Raw genomic sequence first — 20969 nt, forward strand, 5'->3', positions numbered from 1 at the left:
TCTCAGGTGTATGCTGGGTGCTCCCTCCCTGAGGACAACATGACCCAAGCCCACAAAGGCCACGGGCATTGGTGTGGGACACAGGAGGGCTGGCGGGGGCTTCCTGGGACAGAGAGGACCAGTCCTCTCGCTGTGCCAGCCCGGGTCAGCCAACTGGCTCAGGGACTGCCTCTTCTGCCTGCAGGTCCCAGGACAAGATGGCTGGGAGAAAAGGCTGGGAGGGAGGTGGGGCCTTCCTCCAACCCTGCGACACTGCAGAGATCCCCAAAAGCTCTACTGCATCCCTGAGTCCTCTAAACCACTGGCCAACCTGGGCCCTGCAAGGTGCAGCTGTGCCACCCCTGGGTTCTCAGTACACGATCAGGGGCCACTGGCCCTGCTCCAATGCTCCAGCTGGTGAGCAGACGGGCCACACCAGGGGCGAGCTCGGGGTGACCACGCATGAGGGGGCCAGTCCCGGCCCACGGCACCCAACACAGGGGGGCCATGCACAGGGGGCCTGGTGCCAGCCTGCGGCATCCTGAGTATGTCCCGGGAAAATGTGTGGGCACAGCCTTTGCCTGGGCTCAGAGTCCCTCTGAAAATCCAGGTTCTTAAGAAATAACTTTAATGTATTTAGAAACCTCAAAACCGACATCTCCCTGCCGGGTCCCCTCCCTCTGGCAGGCCCCCCTCTCAGAACATGGGGCACTCCTGGGCACTCAGGGCCCTTCTTGTCCCACTTGGGGGTAGGAAGAGCACAGGAGGAGACCTCATATTGTCCCCAATAATCACTATTGGTGCCTCCTGTGCCCATCAGTCCGGGTGGAGTTGCCCCGTGGGTACAGTGGGGAGGTGGGGCCCAGCAGCTGAGAGAGGCCCAGCCAGCCAATGAGAATAGGCAAGGCTCCCTGGGACATGGGGTGGCCCCCTCGAGCTTGCCTGGGGTGCCTCTCGGGGGACATGTGATCTTCCTTCTGTGAAGTGTCCGGAGCCCGGCACCACAGCCACAGGCTCTTGGGAAGCCCCAGGGAACCATGCTGGGTCCTTGAGACAAGCTCCCCACGCTCTCTGGAGCCAGGCACAGCCACTTGCTGATCGGGGACAGGCTGTGCTGCCACCCGCTGGCCTCGGCAGGGCTATACGTCCGTCTCCACCCGCAGACGCTCCATCCTGCGGACGTTGCCCTCCACGGCCACACGGCTGGTGATGAAGCGGGCAAAGTCCTCGGGGAACCAGCCCGTCTCTCCGTCCCGGAGCCTCTCGCCATAGAGCCAGCCTGCACCCAGATGGGGTGGGAGGGAGGTGACAGGAAGGCCGTGGCTCCCCCAGCCCCTCTGAGCTGCTGTGCCTGAGCACACCAGGGCCAGGCTTCTCCTAGAACTGACCACCTGCTCCTGCCTCAGAGCAGAGAGCTTCCGAGGCCCTGCTTGTGGTCACCGGGCACCCGGCCCCTGCTCAGGTGCTGGCCACTGAGAAGGGTGCTGGGCTGAGCACACCCCACACAGCTCTGCCCGGCATGAGGAGATGCCCTGCCTGCCCTCTGCAGGCTCATGCTGGGCCCGGCTGAGCAGGGATCCCCTGGGAGGGCAGAGACACCTCCTCCTCCCCACGTAGGACAGACTGACCATGAACCTGCTTTTGATTCTTGGGCTCGGGGATGTGGGAGTGCTCCCTTTGAGGAAGCCCTCGAGAGAGGGTGAGCACACGGTCAGCCTGCAGCCCGGCATGCTATGGACCTGGCCAGACCGGATGCTGACTCACGCCTGCCTGTCCCTGCCCACCCATCTGTGCCCGATGCCCCTGCACTCACCATCCTCCTGCTGCAGAACCAGGACCACATCCGCCTGCTGCAGTGTGACCTCGTCTGCTTGCTTCGCGAAGAAGGCCTTCGTGATCTCCACCTGGGGCAGGTCTGGATAGGGCAGTGGCCATCGCAGGGCTGTCGGGAGGCATGGGCCAGGCTCCACTCCCCAACGGCCTCCAGCAGACACATCCCCTGGGGCCAGGGTGCCCCATCCCCGGACTGCCAGGCCGCAGCACAACGCCAGGTGCCAGGCTCCCTTGGGCTACAGTGGGGGCCAAAGTGCCCAGCCATGGCAGAGGGCCAGCCCTGCAGGCCCCCAGCCCACACTCACCTCCTTTGTTGGAGAGGCCCTGCCACTGTCTCTCACTGCGTGTGAGCGCCACCATCCACCGCGCCCGGTCACTCCTGGGGACCAAAGACAGCATAAGCCAGGCCTGGAGACCAATCCTGCCCGTCTGATGTTCCTTGACTTCTGACAGCCACCCATGGGGGCCATGGCAAGGAGATGGGTGGTGGGGGTGGGCAGGAGTGGCTGGGCAGACTGTGCCAGGCAGGCTAACCCCCAAGTCACCCCCAGCCCCAGGTCACAGAGTTGGGTAGTGGCCACACACCCAGACCCCAGCCTGCTGGACCTGAGGCCACCCCCTTTCCTGGCACTGGGCCCCAGCTCCCTGCCCCCTCCATTTGCTGTGACAGACTCAGCCCCAGCGTCCTCATCTGGAAACAGGGCCCAGAGCTGTCCTCTGTCAAGAGGAGCTGAGAGGGAATATGGAGACTGGCGCACCTGTGTGCCTGCCTTCCACAGGGGTCCCGCAGAGACCCCATCAGTGACCACTCCCATTCTGAGTGCCAGGACCACCCTGCTGTCTGAACTGGCCCCCACCGGCCAGGCTGGCTGCAGCCCAGCAGCACTGCTGTCCACCTGCAGGTGTGCCCCCAGGGCCTCAGGGCTCTCCTGCCTCGGGGCCTCTGCTGAGCAGCCCCACTCTCTGGCCCCACCTCCCTCTGCTCTCATGGGCTGAGCTTTCCTTACGGTGCCCCCCACACCGCACCCCCCACCTTGTTTCCTCCCTTGTTCCTACTCCTGGTGGCCCAACTGTTGGTGCGTCCCCTCCCGGGAACATAAACTCCACGAGGACAAGGCCGTTTCTGTTCTGTTCCCGGCTCTACCTCAGCATCTACAGCAGGGCCAGGTGCACGGTGGGCGTTCAGAGCCAGTCGTGGAACAGCAAGCGAGGCAGGTGGATAACCCGGTCCCCGTGGAGCTAATGTGCCTGTGGCCTGGGAACAGCCCTCCCGGGAGCCCACTTACGCGGAGTCTGAGGAGAGCAGCAGCTGCTCCTGGTGGCCCTCGCTGTTGCGAAGCAGGGTCACCTGGAAGGGGTGGGGCACGGAGGAGCTGCGGTTGCCGCCCCCGGGCAGAGGGAGCTCAGACGGCTCTATCTTCTCCACCTGGATGTGGTTCATCTGGGCGTAGTCCTGGACCATGTAGCTCTCCTCACTGTGGGGACACGGGCAGTCGGTGGGACGGTCCCACCCAGCTCCTACCCGGTGCCTGCTGGGCTCCCATCCAGTTCCCACCCGGCTCCCCTGCAGTGTTGGGGAGGCAGCCATGGACAGGCTCCAAGAGTTCCCGAATCCCACAGAACAGAGGCCACGGCTTTCGAGTCCTCCTCGTGGCTGTCACAGGCAGACCCAGGTCTGCAGAGGAGGCCAGAGGCTGCACAGTGAGCGCCACCTGCCCCCGAGTGTCACGTAGAGCATGTGCCGAGGAAGCCATGCCTCAGCTCTGAGGTCAGAGGGGCTCAGGGCCGACTCCCCGCACCCTCCTGCCCCAGGGCTAGCGGCCCAGTGTCCATGGAGTGGGGCTCCCCACACCCTCCTGCCCTAAGGCCACCTCTTCTTCTTGGTCACAACCAGGACATCGTTGAACAGGAACAGGTAGCACGTTGGCCGGCTGGCGATTTTTCGAAAAAGTCCGGTTTCTTCCACTAAGAACAGCTCCCCGCGCTTCAGCAGCCACCGGGAGGCGGAGATCAGTGGGAGGGACTGCGGGGACAGAGATCAGTGGGAGGGGCTGAGGGGGACAGAGCCGGGAGGCGGAGATCAGTGGGAGGGGCTGGGGGTGACAGAGCCGGAGTGAGCAGGTCCCCAGGGGGTCAAGGACGCACAGCACCAGGTGGGACTGGCCCCTGCCTCTGGACTGGGTGACCAGCTGGCTGCCCCCAGTCGAGGCTGGACAGAGGAAAGGGGCACGATGTGTCCGGGCCTCAAATCAAGGTGCGCCAGGCCCCGGACCAGACCCTGCCCGATAGCCCAGGGCTGGGTGACCACTGAACACTTCACCCAAGCCAGGACTCGAAGGCCAGTGCTGGGGAAGCCTCCACACACACCTCACCCCTCCGTGGCGATTACGCAGACGCTGGGCCTCCTAGGCACAAGGGCCTGCTCAGCCCCGAGGGAGGGTTGGCAGGGGCAGGCCCACCCGTGATGGCCACGCTCCACATCTGGGGCCTTTCCTGGCCCGAGCCACAGAACATCCTCCCTGCTGCCTGGTGCTGAGTTGCTGGAGTCAGTGGGGGGCAGAGGGATGGCAAAGGCCAGGGGGTGGGCAGTGTGGGGGTGGGCATCGCAGTGGAGGGTGGCAGCACAGGGTGATGGGGGTGGGTAGTATGGGGGTGATGGGGGTGGGCAACGTGGGGGTGATGGGGGTGGGCAGTGTGGGGGCGATGGGGGCGGGCAGCGTGGGGGTGATGGGGGTGAGCAGTGCAGGGGTGATGGAGTGGGGGCGACAGGGTGGGCAGCATGGGGGCAATGGGGGTGGGCAGCGCAGGGGTGACAGGAATGGGCAGCATGTGGGTGGGCGTCACAGTAGGGGGTGGCAGCACGGGGTGGGGGTGGGCAGCGTGGGAATGAGTAGCCTGCCCACCAGCCCCCGCTCCTCAGCCACTGTTGACACCTCCCCACCTGCTCCCTGTGGGCTCCAGCTTCCCCACCTGTGCCCACTACAGACTCAGAGCCCCCGGCACCTCCCGCTCCCGGCCTCTGCCACCACCCTCCCTCCTGAATGGGCCTGTTCTCCCCACCCCCACACCCGTTTCCAAGACCAACTTCAAGACCACGTGGGGATGAGAGCCCCACTTGGGGGTGGACCAGGCCTGGGAGGGGGTCCTTGCTCTGGCAGGGGCAGGTGTTACACCCCAGACTCAAGAGGATCAGGGAGACTCGTGTGAGGCCTGCACGGATGTGGGCTCAGCGACAGCAGCGTGAAGTCACCGCCCTGACGCCTGCTCCAGGCAGCCCGCCCTGACCCACCCTGGGAGCCCCATCCCCCAGCTGGGACCCCTGCACCCTTACTTGGTTGTACATGGCCCTGAGTGAGGGTGGCCTGGAGCCTGTCACCCACTCCTTGCTCCACCCTGAAAGGCACCCACTGGATGGGGCACCAGGACAGGAGACCCACCTGGGCCCGCCTTGGGGGAGGGGCCCTGGGCTGTCCCGGGACAACAGAGGATGGCGCCAGTGTGTGGGATCGTGGGTGGGGGGCTCTGGAGGGAGAGGTCTGAGCCCTGCCTGTTTGTGGCAAGGACTAGGGCTGCCCGGGCCTGGGCTGGAAATATTTCACCCTACCCAGAATCCAAGCCTCACTGGGAAACATGAGATCTGGGCCGGCCCTGAAATCACCCTGTCCCCTCCCGTCTGTCCTCAGGCCCTGCCCAGCCCGAGGGGTCAGCAAGGAGCCCTGGCCCCAGGCAAGCGCACTGACAGGGCCACTCCTGTTGTCCCCTCGGCTTGGTCACTCAGGGCCTGGGGTCTGCCCTTTGCCGGTGCAGTCCTGGGGATGGGGCAAGGGCCACAGAGGCCCACCCAGTGGGAGTAGGCGGGGATACACAAGGGATGCTCCCAGATCGGGAGACTGTGGCCTGGAGAGACCAAAGGCACCAGCCCTAGGAGGCCCAGCCCCCAGGCCTCATGAGGGTAGGCACCCACTCTCCAGCCCTCAGGCTCAGGGGTGTGACCTGACACGCAGGCCAGCAGGGAGGGCTGAATGGGAAGTGGTCTGAGTGGCCTGATGTCCGGGGCCACCTACCTTGACCTTGCTGAAGTCCAGCTGTGTGTGCAGCGTGTACATCTGCTCCATGCGCTCCATCCTGTGGGCCCCCTCGTTGCACTGCCTCACCAGCTGCAGGGCATGGTCCCCGTCTGAGACAGGGCCCTGGCACAGCCCACACGGCCCACAGTGTGCCCAGGACCCCTGCCCAGCCAGCCTCTGGCTGCCCACAGTGCCTGCCCTGGACCAGCCGTGCCACGGGCTCATCAACTGTGCAGGAGCTCCACCGGCTCTGGGCCTCAGTTTCCCTGTCAGTGCTGTGAAAGGCTTGGGATGGATAATCTGAGAACCCTCGCTGCACTGGAAGGTGGGGGGAGCCAGCCCTACGCCATCGGGTAGGGTGGGGTGGGGTGGGGACAGGGTCGGGGTACAGGACTCGGGCGGGGCTGGGGCCAGGCCCCATCTTACCTTGCTGATGGCCTTCAGTGCGCGGTTGGCGGCCTTGTACCTCTCGGAGTGGCCCTGGGTCTTGAGGCAGAGCGTCTGGATGGACAACAGACATGGGACAGAAAGTCCCCTCTGGCATCCCAGGTGTGGAGGCTCCCACCAACAGCAGACCCTGGGTGGGGCTGCAGGGTGGTCAAGAGCTGCCCCCAGAGGGCTCCTGCAGGGCCCCACCAGCACGTACAGCCCCTGAATGGCCTCTGCACCACCTGGAGCTCTGCCAGGTCAGGCCAAGTTGAGTGGGAACAGGAGCTAGCACCCCTGCCTGGAACCCTTCCCTCCCGTCCTTGGCCATCTCCATCCAACCTGGGGAATCGTCAGTGGAGGCCCCCTGGCAGCCCCATTTCTGCACATCCCTGGGGCCCCCAGGAGTTTGAGGTTCTGTTTGGCTTGGGCAACCCTGCCATTTGTAGCCTCAGGGAGCTTAGCTCAGTCCTGCCATGTGCGAGGCTGTGTGTACGGGCAGCATGCACACGTGTGAATATGCTTGTGCACTGTGTGCGTGCATGTGTGTGCATCCACGTGTTGTGTGTGTGCACTGGGTGCATGTGTGTGCAGTGCCTGTGTGTGCATGTATGCAAACGTGTGTGTGCATTGTACGCACATGTGCATGCATGTATTGGTGCAATGCAGTGTGTGCATGTGTGCATACATGTGTGTATTGGCATGCATTGATACATATGCATTGTATGCACATGGGCACATATGTGCCTGAGTGCCTGTGCACTGTATGTACATGTGTGCGTGTGTGTGTACACCTTTCACTCTCATGTACCCTCTGCCCTGTGGGCTGGCATCCCACACACACAGCCCATGCTGGTGAGCCTCTGCATCTTTGCATCTGTCACAAGGGCGCCCCACAGAACGGGGAGAGTAGGTGCTGGGGACGGGGCTACCACGTCTAGGAGGACTGGTGGGGTGGGGGCTGGGAGGAGGCTCAGCAGGGCTCTGGGCGATGCCAGTTCCAGCTCGTCAGCATGGCTGAACCTCATGAACCATTGAGTAAGGGAACACAAATCCGCCAAGGGCTGGAACAGCTCCTGGCACAGTGAGCTCTGTGGGTGGCAGCGACCACAAAGTTATCCTGGTTATTAAAGCCATCTTAGGATCATAACTATTACAATATCATAGGCCAAGCCTGGAGGAGAAGGTCACAAGAGCATAATGCTCCATCTGAGGGGGGGGCTCTGGCCGTGGGACCCCAGGATGGTGTGTCCGGCCCCACCCCCAGGCCGTGGACTCACATCCGTCAGGAGGGGCAGCCGGGTTACCCGCTGCATGGGGAGGATCAGGAAGGAGAGCATGGGCAGGCCCCCGCATGCCGGCCGCCTCTCAATCTCTCTCAGGACCTCTCGGAAGGCGGCGTTGCTGCTTCTGCAAGAGGACAAGGCTGTCCTTCCAGGCCCTGCATGGCCGGCCTGTACCAAAATCAGGCGGGACCTGCAGAAGCCGGGCTGGGAGCAGGAATGTGCTTTGGGAGACCAGGGTGCAGGATGCTCCTGAGCCACCCTCCGGGCCTCAGGGCCACCCACTCACGTCAGCTTCTGCAGCGTGCGCTGCTGGTAGACCTCGTTGGAGCAGTAGGCAATGTAGGGGTGGAAGTGCTTCTCGGCGTGCTCCTCCAGGATGTCACTGATGTCCTCGACCAGCACCTGGGCCTTGTGCCGATGCTCCAGGTCCTCGAAGAACCTGAAGGCAAGGAGGGGTGAGGAGGGTGCCACGGGCCTGGTGGTGGGGCCCCATGTGTGCACACACACAGAGATGCATCTGCGTGCACACTCACATATACATGGACATGGCAGGAGCTGAGCTCAGCTCCCAGAGGCAGCACGCAGCAAGCACTTGGGGTGGGACCTGGACCTGGGATGCAGGACAGCAGGGAGGGCGGGTGGGAAGTGGTCAGAGAGGCCTGGGGCTCCTTATAGAGCCCCCTGCCACGATCCCACGCACTGGTGCTGTCCCTCTGTTGTCCAGGGGCAGCTCCAGGGACTGTCCCCAAAGGTGGGCCCGTTTGGACCTCCTGTCCTCGTGCCCTGTCCAGTTGGTGCCCTTCGCCCTTCAAGCTCCTTCCGGCTAAAACGACTGGGCCTCCACCCAGGCCCGGGCCCCCGCTGCTGCACCAGCTTGCCCCTGGGAAGAAACTCAAGGACGGAAACTCAGGGGACAGGCACAAGAGCCCAGCCTCCGGGTCACAAATAGGGGTGATGCCTGGGGCCACCCCCTCCAAGGATGAGTCCCAAATCCCAGGCAGCTCTGCTGGTCAAGCTGCCAGCTGGGTTCACGAACTGTCTGTTTACTTTCACTAGGTCCCCCACCCCGTTCTGAGAGAACAGTCATGGCCGAGGGGGCCAGGTGTGGGCTCTTGGCATTCCCTGGAAGGGACTACCAGCCCCTCACCTCCTCCATGACCCAGGCCTGGGCCCAGGGTGATCAGGATGAAGGGAGTCAACACTTGGTCAGAGCTAGGCCAGGGCTACCAGGATTCTGCCCCCATGGGCGGCCAAAGCCACCAAGGCTGGGCTTGGCTGGACCCACGATGGTCACCTGGTGTGTGAGGCGGTGGCTGGAGCCTCGTCCATCCTGCAGACCCTCAGAGCACCCAACCTGAGACCACATCCATGTCTGCAGGCCCCCGCCACAGGAGGTCCTCCCAGCCCAAGAGCTCTGGCCTTTGGAGGACGCCCTTGCCCAGCATGGAGGTGGGCGGGAGTCCCTCCTCCCCCTGCTCACTGGGCCCGACTGGGCCCGCCACCCATGCAGGAGCCACGCGTCCTGCAGGGAGAGTGTCCTGATAGCTGCTTGCCCTTGAGAATCCCCAGCAGATGGAGCCGCAGTCCCCATGGATGAGGACCCAGGAGGCCATGGGAGACCTTGGTTGCTGGATGAGCAGGGCCACGACATGCGTGCGTGCCGAGGCCGGCCAGGCTGGTCAGCAGCTCACATGGGTGACTGCGGGTTCTGAGAAAGGTCTGGGAGAGCCGCCCACCAACTGCTGACCCCAAATAGTGATGATTCCCCAGAGAGTTCACTGTGAATGCCAGGAGCTGTCGGGGACCCAGCTGGGGGAGGAGGCCGGAGCTTCCCACCCCAGGGCAGCAATCTAAAGCCCTGAGGAGGTCAGAGGCAAACATGCAGCTGCCTGAAGCAGAAGGGACTGGAGGACACAGAGCTCAGAGAACACAAAGCCTGCATGGCTGGGGGCAGAGCTCGGGGAGGGGCAGCCGCTATCCCAGAACCCTCCCCCCCCAACCCCATCCCATGCTGAGTCAGAGGTTGGGAGTTTCCCATAGCTGGTCCCTGGATCCTTACAGGAAGCCCCTGTCTCCAGGGTCAAGGTGGCTCCCTGCCCACTCTCAGGGCCTCAAAGTTCTGCAAGGGCACCCCACAGGCAGCAGATGGGTGGGACTCGCCAGGGGCGGGGCTGATATAAGAATGCGCCAGCAACCGCCACTGTCGGGGTAGCCCTGTGCCAGGCACTACAGGCCCCTAATCATCTCCCAGCTCCAGCCAAGCCCACGAGGGGACCAGAGGCACCGCACCCCAGGTTAGCACTGAGGCGGAGGCTCAGGAGACCGGATGATGCTCCAGGGTCCTCCTGCATATAGGGAGCAGCACAGGGTCGAGACCACACACACCCCTGCCCACACATACACACACCCCTGCCCACACACACACACACACCCCTGCCCACACACACCCCTGCCCACACACACACACCCCTGCCCAGACACCCATGCACACACCCCCCCCACACACCCATGCACACACCCCCACACACCCCTGCACACACACACCCCTGCCGATGCACACCCATGCACATGCACACACACCCCACACACACCCATGAACACACACACCCCTGTACACATACACCCCTGCCTATGGACATACACCCCACACACACCCCCCGCACTGCAAACACCCCCTACACACCCATGCACACACCCCCCCACACACACCCCTGCCCATGCAACTCACACACACGCATCTACCCATGCACACACGCCCCACACACACATCCCCCCCACAGGCCCCCGCACACACCCATGCACACACACACCCCTGCCCATGCACACCCTGCACATACACACACACCACACCCTTCACACACACACCCCCACACCCCTCACACACCCATGCACACACACACCCCTGCACACACACCCCTGCCCATGCACACCCTGCACATGCACACACACCCACACACCCCACACACCCCACACACACACCCCACACCCCCACACACCCCTGCACATGCACACACCCCACACACACCGACACACACACACCCCTGCACACACATCCATGCACACGCATACCCTTGCCCATGCACACTCTGCACATGCCTACACACCCACACACCCCACACACCCCCCACACCCATGCACACACCCCCCCACACACACCCCTGCCCATGCACACCCATGCACATGCACACACACCCCACACACACCCCACACCCCCCACACACACCCCTGCCCATGCACACCCATGCACATGCACACACACCCCACACCCCCCACACACACCCCTGCCCATGCACACCCATGCACATGCACACACACCCCACACACTCCCCGGCACACACACATCCATGCACATGCACACCCCCCACACACCTCTGCACACACACCCATGCACACCCCCCACCCCCCACAGACACCCATGCACACACCCCCAAACACACCCATGCGCACACACACCCCATACACCCCCACATACACACCCCCCACACACCTCACACCCCTGCACACACACACACCCCTGCCCATGCATATGCACACACCACACACACCCCCCACAGCCACCCCTGCACACACACCTCTGCCCATGCACACCCATGCACATGCACATGCACACACCCCCCACACCCCCTACATACACACCCCACATACCCCACACACCCCCACACCCCACAAGCACACCCCACAAACACACCCCTGCACACACACCCCTGCCCATGCACATGCACACACCCCACACCCCACACACACCACACCCCTGCACACACACCCCTGCCCATGCACACTCATGCACACACACCCCACACCCTACACACACACCCCTGCACACACACACCCATGCACACACCCCTTCCCCCCACCACACACACCCATGCACACACACACCCCACACCCCCCACACCCATGTGCACACACAACCCCTCACACACCCCACACACCCCTGCCCATGCACACCCCACACATGCACACACCCACACCCCACACCCCCCCCCACACACCCCTGCACACACACCCCTGCACACGCACACCCATGCACATGCACACACCCCACACACACCCCGGCACACACACACCCCCCTGCCCATGCACACCCACACCCCCCGCCCATGCACACCCATGCACACGCACACACCCATGCACACCCCACACCCCTGCACACACCCCTGCCCATGCACACCCTGCACATGCACACACCCCCCACACACCACACCCCACACACACCCATGCACACCACACACACACCCCACACTCCCATGTACACACCCCCCCACACCCCCCCCACACACACCCATGCACACACCCCTGAACGCACACCCATCCACAAGCACACACACACCCCACACATACACTCCTGCACACACACACACCCCTGCCCATGCACATCCATGGACATGCACACACACCCATGCACACACCCCCCCCACACACCCCTGCCCATGCACACGCACACACACACCCCACACAGACACTCCTGCACACACACCCCTGCCCATGCACATCCATGGACATGTACACACACCCATGCACACACATCCCCCACACCCCTGCACACACATTCCTGCCCATGCACACCCATGCACACGTACACACACACCCCACACACACACCCCTGCCCATGCACATCCATGGACATGCACACACACCCCACACACCCCCCCCCACACACACCTGACACACCCATGCACACACACCCCTGCCCATGCACAGCCATGCACATGCACACACACCTGACACACACCCCTGCCCATGCACACCCATGCACACCCCCCACACACACCCATGCACACACCCACCCCTGCAGACACCCCTGCCCATGTACACCCACACACACACACCCCATATACCCCCTGCACACACACCCCTGTGCATGCACACCCATGCACATACACACACACCCATGCACACACACACCCCGACCAGGCACACACCCACGTGTATACACCCCTGCCCACACCTGTCCACACACACACACCCTTGCCCACACACATACTCCTGGCCGGCACACACACCCTTGGCCAGGCACTCACACTGCTGCCCAGGCACACACACCCATACACACACACCCCTGCCCATGTCCCTGCCCATGTACACACACCCCTGCCCACACACACACACCCCTGCCCACCCATGCACACACACCCCACACACCCATGCACACACACCCCCACACCCCTGCACACACACACCCCTGCCCATGCAAACCCATGCACATGCACACCCCACACACACCCATGAACACACACACCCCTGCACACATACACCCCTGCCCATGCACATGGACACACACCCCTGCCCATGCACACCCATGCACACGGACACACACCCCACACACACACACCCCGCACCGCAAACACCACCCCCTACACACCCATGCACACACCCCCACACACACCCCTGCCCATGCAACCCATGTACATGCACCCACCCATGCACACACGCCCCACACACCCCCTCAGAGGTCCCCCCACACACCCATGCACACACACACAGCCCTGCCCATGCACACCCTGCACATGCACACACCCACACACCCACCCCCCCACACACCCCTGCACACGCACACACCCCACACCCCCCACACACACCGACACACACACCCCTGCACACACATCCATGCACACGCACACCCCTGCCCATGCACACTCTGCACATGCCTACACACCTACACACCCCACACACCCCCCACACCCATGCACACACCCCCCACACACACCCCCCACACCCCTGCCCATGCACACCCATGCACATGCACACCCTGCAACCCACACACACACCCCTGCCCATGCACGCCCATGCACATGCACACCCTGCAACCCACACACACACCCCTGCCCATGCACACACCCCACAGACACCTTGGCACACACACATCGATGCACACGCACACCCCCACACACCCCTGCACACGCACACACACCCATGCACACGCACCCCACCCCCCACACCCATGCACACACATCCCCCACACACCCATGCGCACACACACCCCACACACACCCCCACATACACACCCCCTCACACACACCCCTGCACACACACACCTGCCCATGCACACCCATGCACACGCACACACCCCTCACACACACCCCCCACATACCCCACACCCCCCACACACCCCTGCACACACACACCCCTGCCCATGCACACCCATGCACATGCACACACACTCCACATCCCACACACCCCCCCACACCCACACCCCACACACCCATGCACACACACCCCTACCCCACACACCCCTGCACACACACACCCCTGCCCATGCACACCCATGCACATGCACACACCCCACACCCCCACATACGCACCCCACATACCCCACACCCCACACGCACCCCTGCACACACACCCCTGCCCATGCACACCCATGTACATGCACACACCACACCCCACACACACCACACACCCCTGCACACACACACCCCTGCCCATGCACCCCCATGCACATGCACACACACCCCTCACCCTACACACACACCCCTGCACATGCACACACACCCATGCACACACCCATGCACACACACCCCACCCCCACACCCATGCACACACACATCCCACACACCCCACACACCCATGCGCACACACCCACACCCCACACCCCTCCACACACCCCACACACACCCCTGCCCATGCACATGCACACACACCCCACACCCCACACACACCCCGGCCCATACACACCCATGCACATGCACAACCCCCACACACCCATGCACACACACCCCACACCCCTGCACACACACCCCTGCCCATGCACACCCTGCACATGCACACATCCCCCCACACCACACGCCCCCCACTCCCATGTACACAGACCCCCCCACACACCCATGCACACACCCCTGAATGCACACCTATCCACACGCACACACCCTACACATACACTCCTGCACACACACACCCCTGCCCATGCACATCCATGGACATGCACACACACCCATGCACACACCCCCCCACACACCCCACACACCCCTGCACACACACCCCTGCCCATGCACACCCATGCACATGCACACACACCCCACACAGACACCCCTGCACACACACCCCTGCCCATGCACATCCATGGACATGCACACACCCATGCACATACATCCCCCACACCCCTGCACACACATTCCTGCCCATGCACACCCCACACACCCCTGCCCATGCACATCCATCCATGCACACACACCCCACACACCCTGCACACACCCCCCACACCCACGCACACACCCAACACACCCCTGCCCATGCAGACCCATGCACACCCCCACACACCCATGCACACACCCCTGCCCATGTACACCCACATACACGCACACACACCCCATATACTCCCTGCACACACACCCCTGTGCATGCACACCCATGCACATGCACACACACCCATGCACACACACACCCCTGCCCACACACACACCCCTGCCGAGGCACACACCCACGTGTATACACCCCTGCCCACACCTGTCCACACACACACCCTTGCCCACGCACACATACTCCTGGCCAGCACACACACCCGTGGCCAGGCACTCACGCCCCTGCCCAGGCACACACACCCCTGCCCATGCACTTGTCCACGCGCACACATCCCTGCCCATGTACACACACCCCTGCCCACGTACACACACCCTTGGCCAGGCACACACACCCATGCACACACACCCCTGCTCACACACACCCCTGCCCATGCACACACACCTGTCCACGCACACACACCCCTACCCACACACACATCCATTCACATACACCCTTGCATACACACCAGGGTGCCGGATGCTCCCGAGCCACCCTCTGGGCCTTGGGGCCAGCCACTCACACACACCCCTGACCACGCACACACAGCCATGCACAGACACCCCTGCCCACACACACCCACGCACACATACGTACTCTCACACATCCCTGACCACACACACAGACATGCACAGACACCCCTGCCCATGCACACCCACTCACACAGCAGACTGAAAACAAGCACTCACACACCCCTACCCACTCACACCCCGACCACACACCCACGCATACACACCCCGCCCATGCACACACATCCCTGCCCATGCACACACCCATCCATGCACACACATCCATGCACACACCTGCATACACACAACCATGCTTACACACCCCTGCCTCCCCACACACCCCTCCCCAGGCACACAAACCCATGCACAGACACCATGCACACACACACCTGCCCACACACCCGTCCACACACACCCATGCACACACCCCTGTCCATGCATACACACCCTTGCCCGCACAATCTATGCACACACACCCTTGCCCATGCATACACACCCCTGCCCCCACACACCCATGCATACACACCGGGGTGCTGGATGCTCTCGAACCACCCTCCAGGCCTTGGGGCCAGCCCACTCACACCACTGACCATGCACACACGCACATGCACACACACCCCACCCCACCCCACGCACACAACCCTGTGCCTGGCTGCAGCTGCATGTCCGGCCTCTCCTTTACCTCCAGGTCCCGCAACCAGAGCTCAGGTCCAGCCACCAGACACCTTTGGGTGGAACATGACCCAGAGCTGCAACTTGAGGCTTCCTGCCTACAGGTGAGCAGCTTGTGGCCACTGCTGTCTAGGTCATGCAGCCCTCTGTGCCTGAGTGTCCTGGTGGGATGGTGCTTGGCAGTGGGGCAGGGTTGTACCCCTGGGAAGTGCTCCACGTCTTATGAATGACTAGGATGCCACAGCCCCAGTGCTTAGCCTGGCCCTGGGGCCAGCTCTTTGTAGCCTCAAGGACCCTCAGAGGTCATCACACTCCATGGAAGCCAGCAGCTGCCTTAAACCATCCACATCAAGGGGCAGCTCAGGCTCCCCAGGGCCTGCTGATGACAGTGTGGTGCCCACGGGGGGAGGCACCTTCCTGGCAGAGGACCCTGTGTGGAAGGCTGTGGTGTGGCCTCACCTCTGACTGGCACCCAGGACATCCAGGATGTTGGAGAAGAGGTGGTGGTGCTCCATCTGGGTCATGGTTGCCCGCAGCTCCTTGGACTGCAGGAACTCCTCCACCAGGACGCTCAGGCTGTGCTGGTAGGAGAACTCTGACGTGAGGATCTCGAACATGGCCTGTGGAGAGGGGCCTGGGTGAGCCTCACGATGACACCGGACACAGGCATGCCTCGGTGACCAATGCTTGGAACAGGAGGACATGACCCAGGTGGCAGGGGCAGGTGGGGACAGGAGCCCCGGACAGACCCCTGGATGGGGCTGTCAGGATGGCTGGCTTGGAGATGCCAGCCCGACGTCCCTGGATGCCCCTGGCTGGGTGCCTTATGAGCCGCATGAAGCTGGGCAACGACCCGTCCTCGTCAGAGAAGGGAGTGATGGCAGCCCCTGGACTCTGAGGATTCACCCGGTGATGCAAAGGGGCTCTATCAGGGCCTGGCACAGGTGGAGGCACAGCCCGGGCCTGTGTGAGGCTCTGGTCAGCGTGACAGGGCCTGGCGCTGGAGGTGGCCGCAGAGGGATGGCTGGGTGGTGCCACCGTGGCTGCTGCCCTTCCCTGGGTGTTGCATGGCCCAGGCCATGGGGGACAGCCCTCCTGCCCAGGGCCCTCCCCTCCTGCCCAGGGCCCTTTTACCTCCTGCCTTTTCCGCTCTTCAGTGGAGAGCTGGTCCAGGATGCCCAATTCCACCACCTGGGGGGACACAGGCCCAGGAGCTCCAGGTCATATGTCCTAGAAGCCTGGGCCAAAGTCTCTCTTCTTTCCTCCTCCTGATGGACCAGGGCCAACATGGACAGCAGAGGCTGGGGCCTGGGCAGAATACCCACAGCTACCCCACAGGGCACAGGGAGGTCTGATCCTGGAGTAGGCCTGTCCTGCCAAGGGCCTATCCCCGTCACCTTCCTCTCTGTGGAACCCTCCTCGGGGCAGCCCCCTGGCTCCCCCCAGCCGCCAAAGAGCCCCAGAACAGCCCAGAAAGAGCATGGGGCATCCAGAGGGAAAGGCCAGAGGGCGGGAGGGGATCTTGTCCCAAAGATCTTCCTGGCAGATGGAGAGGCGTGGAGCCCACCCAGGGAGGGAGTGTGGAGGGCAGGACTGTGACTCAGACCCCACCTGGGCGAGGCAAGTCAGTGCCCTGCCTGGAAGGCATGGGTGACGCTGTGCTCGCCCGGGCTCCCTCCTCCTCGGGACCCACAGCTGGCGGGTAGCCTTGGTGGGAGTGTGGCTCGCTTGGTAGAGCACGTCAGAATCAGGAGGGCTGCCACGCCGCCCAGGGGTCCCCTCCACCCTGATTCGTGCTCTGCTCCTCACTGGGCTGGGCAAAAAGGCCGCCAACAGCACCTGGGCCAAGGGTGAGTCCCCATTCCCCAAGCCAGTGCCTCCTTCCCATGCAGGGTCAGAATCTCTGGCAGTTACCAGGGTGCAGTACTGGACACTATCCCAGACAGAGGGAGACCACACGCCCCCAGCTCCCAGCAGGGGAGTAAGATTGCACTTCCAGACCTTTCTGTGGGGAGGCTACCCGCTGCCTGCCCTCACCCCACGCTGGGCCTGCCCTGGCCGGGGTCCCGGGGTACGCAGTACCATGGAGTGTGGTGGGTGGTTGCAGTGCCAGCCCCTCTGAATGGCGAACAAGGAGCCCCATTGTACCACAGGTGGGGGCCCGCCCTCCCGGCTGCCCGCCACGCCCACGGCCACATGGTCCCCTCCCCCCTCCCTCGGGCCTCAGGGCGCCCGGTCACATGCCGGTCCACCTGGGGTACGAGCAGCCACCTCCCCCAAGCACGGGGACCACTGCTGGGCCATGCTCTCCACTGAGGCCCCTGCAGGGCAGGGATGGGCCCCCAGTGGGTCAGATATGGAAAGTGAAGGAGTGGCTTGGCCCGGGCCCCAGCTCCAAGCCCCGGCCCCTCCCATCCCAGCTGTCTCCCTGCGCAGACCCCTCAGCCCTCTCCTGGGGCGGGGGCCCTGGGAAGGGACTCCTGGTGCCCGCAGCTCGCTGCAGGGCAGTCTGAGCAGGGCCGGCCCTCGCACGCACAACGGCAGGGCTCCGCATGGGCAGGGCGACTCTGAGGGCGCAGGAGGGAGACCCCCAGGTCTGCCACCCACAGCCCAGGGGCTTCTGAGAGGCTGCCCACCCTCCCTGGGACGACTGGGCTGCTGCTGGGAACCAGCCACCTGGGCTCGGGAAGGAACAGAGGGGGACCCCTGTGGCTTCTCCCTGCCTCTGTGGGGCAGCCTCACCCACCCTCCGGCGCTACCTCTGGGAGCTGGCTCCAGGTGACCTGGGCGGGCCGGTAGCTCTTGACCACAATGGTGGTGTCCACCTTCCGGGCTCCCTCGGGGCTGGAGGACTCATCGAGGATGTCGTCATCAGACTCCTGGCTGGTGTTCAGGCCCCGCTCCTGGATCTCCTGGTAGAGCTGGGGGTCTAGAGAGAGAAGGAGGGTGACCTATGGCCCTGGGGGATTGGAAAAGGCTGCGCCTCCCTGGAACCTGCCAGCTGAGTCCTCTAGGCCCACGGGCTCTCATGGCTGTGGGAGAGGGAGGCTTTGGGAGGGGACTGCCCCAGGCTGGGCGCCAGTCCAAAGACCTCTCCTATGCCACAAGCCCCACCTGAAATGGGCTGGTCCCGGCTCAGGGTGCCTCCAAACCCTCATAGCAGCCCCCGACCAGCCTTACCCTGAGACATGGGGCATTGCTGCTGCCTCCTGGGGACACTTCCCAGAGATTTCTGTAGAGCAGGCCTGGGTAGCCCCTCCTGGGCCCATGCCTGTCCATAAAGCTTCTGGGGGCTGGAGGGGGCCATTGTGTCTTGGGGCCTCAGGCCTGCAGCTGGGCACTCGAGGCCTTAGCCCTCCCCAGGCCTCATTGCCTCTAATCTCTTTACACCCCCGGGCACTTGGACCCCAGTAGCAGGCACCTCCCTATGTCAACCTCCCTGTGGGATGTTCTCATCTCCCCCCAGCAGGCTGAGCGTGCACCACCGCCACCCCTGCTGGAGATCCCAACACACGGCTCCCCTTCAGCCTCGAAGAGTCTGGGCAGAGCCCATGGCGTGGGGCCGGGACCCTCTGATCTGGCCTTGGTCCCCCAACACGGCCACTGTAGGCTGGGCCCAGCATACACATGGGGTGTTCAGGGCAAGACTGGGGGCTCTGTCTGTACCCTGCCCTTCAGAACACACAAATAGAGTCCAAGGGAACTTTCTAGACCTTTCTAGACTCATCAGGGCTACACGATCACACCAGCCACTGGGACCTCAGCCTCTGGAAGGACCCTGTCAAGCAGCTTTGGTGACCCCGAGACACCAAACTGAGGCCCACCCGAACCCCAGGATGCCCCAGTGAGACCAGTTTCAACTGGAGCCCAGCCCAGCCCGCGGTGCCTCCCAAAGCCACACTCACCGTCCTTGAAGGAGCCCTTGTGCCGTTTCCTCCCCAGCGTCTTCTGCACAAAAGAGAGACACAGAAACCGCAGCTGTCAGCGGGGCAGGTGTGGCCCACAGCGATTCTGCCCTGGGACCCCAGAGACCTCACGGCTCCACATGTGAAGCTGTGCCCAATAGATGTCAGCTCCACAAGGCCTCATGGCCGCCAAGGAGAGGCCAGGACAGGTGGGAGGAGGGCTCCGAGCAGGCAGGACACATGACTGAGGACTGCTTGGAGGAGGAGGAAGGGTTGAACTCATTGTGAGGAGACGCTCAGAAGAGTTTCAAGCAGGCCTGTGGCAAGGCAGGTGAGGTTGGGAGAGGGCTGTGTAGGGACAGTGGGGCAGGGCACAGGCCCTTGGGGACTAGGACCTGGTGGGGCAGATGAGCAAGGGTTGGCCAGTGTCCAGCCCCAAGCATGGGCCTGGGAGCCCCAGCAGAAGCCCGGGATGGCAGAAGTGACGGGAGGGCTGGGCTCCTGGGAAGCTCTCACGCTCAGGTGCCCGACTTGGAGCCCACCCTCCTTGGCTGGGACACCATACTTTCCCGACGCCACAGGTGTGGTGGTTCCCGGAAGGAAAGGGGCTGGTTTCTTGGAACAAGCTGGGGCCTGTAAACTCCCCTTACTGGTTGGGAGCATGTGGCGCTCCCAGCTGCACCTGGCCTGGCACCCTCAGCCCCGTGCCCCGCACCCCACCTCAAGGGCTCCCCCAGCCCCCCTTCGGCCTCCAGGTCTGGCTGGAGCTGTTGCCCACACCCCCCCCACAACCCCCCGACCCCGTCCTCTCCTCCTGTTTGCTTCTGCGCTAACCCTCCTTCCTCCGGGACCCTACCCTGACCTGAGGCCATGGGGGGCCCCATCCTCTGTCTTCCCAGCACCCTCGAGCTGCCCTCAGCATTCTCCCTGCGCGGGAGGCCCTCTGAGGACCAGACCCACGCCCCTGGGCTCACTTTGGAACCCCAGCACCAAGCATGTGGTAGGTGCCCAGGAAGT

General features: G+C 63.6%; 1 protein-coding gene across 4 annotated transcripts in view; it reads right to left on the bottom strand.

Moving 5' to 3' along the window:
• Nucleotides 1-590: 590 nt before the first annotated feature.
• ARHGEF16 (Rho guanine nucleotide exchange factor 16) overlaps nucleotides 591-20969 on the bottom strand; it is a 30869-nt gene continuing 10490 nt past the window's right edge. Inside the window, exons 3-15 of one of the 4 annotated variants that reach the window (XM_055261490.2) lie at nucleotides 19953-19995; nucleotides 18807-18976; nucleotides 17182-17238; nucleotides 16507-16667; nucleotides 7878-8030; nucleotides 7586-7715; nucleotides 6306-6380; nucleotides 5877-5969; nucleotides 3684-3835; nucleotides 3099-3287; nucleotides 2118-2191; nucleotides 1793-1894; nucleotides 591-1258 (exon numbers count right to left, since the gene is read on the bottom strand). In XM_055261490.2, the coding sequence (XP_055117465.1) occupies nucleotides 1119-1258; nucleotides 1793-1894; nucleotides 2118-2191; nucleotides 3099-3287; nucleotides 3684-3835; nucleotides 5877-5969; nucleotides 6306-6380; nucleotides 7586-7715; nucleotides 7878-8030; nucleotides 16507-16667; nucleotides 17182-17238; nucleotides 18807-18976; nucleotides 19953-19995 (1539 nt within the window). In that variant the 3' untranslated portion in view covers nucleotides 591-1118. Of the gene's footprint in view, nucleotides 1259-1792; nucleotides 2192-3098; nucleotides 3288-3683; nucleotides 3836-5876; nucleotides 5970-6305; nucleotides 6381-7585; nucleotides 7716-7877; nucleotides 8031-16506; nucleotides 16682-17181; nucleotides 17239-18806; nucleotides 18977-19952; nucleotides 19996-20969 lie in introns of those variants that run through there. The other 3 variants (XM_055261488.2, XM_063631179.1, XM_063631180.1) reach the window with 3 other exon arrangements.

This window comes from Symphalangus syndactylus, chromosome 22 (genome assembly GCF_028878055.3).
Source record: "Symphalangus syndactylus isolate Jambi chromosome 22, NHGRI_mSymSyn1-v2.1_pri, whole genome shotgun sequence".
Lineage (NCBI taxonomy): Eukaryota > Metazoa > Chordata > Mammalia > Primates > Hylobatidae > Symphalangus > Symphalangus syndactylus.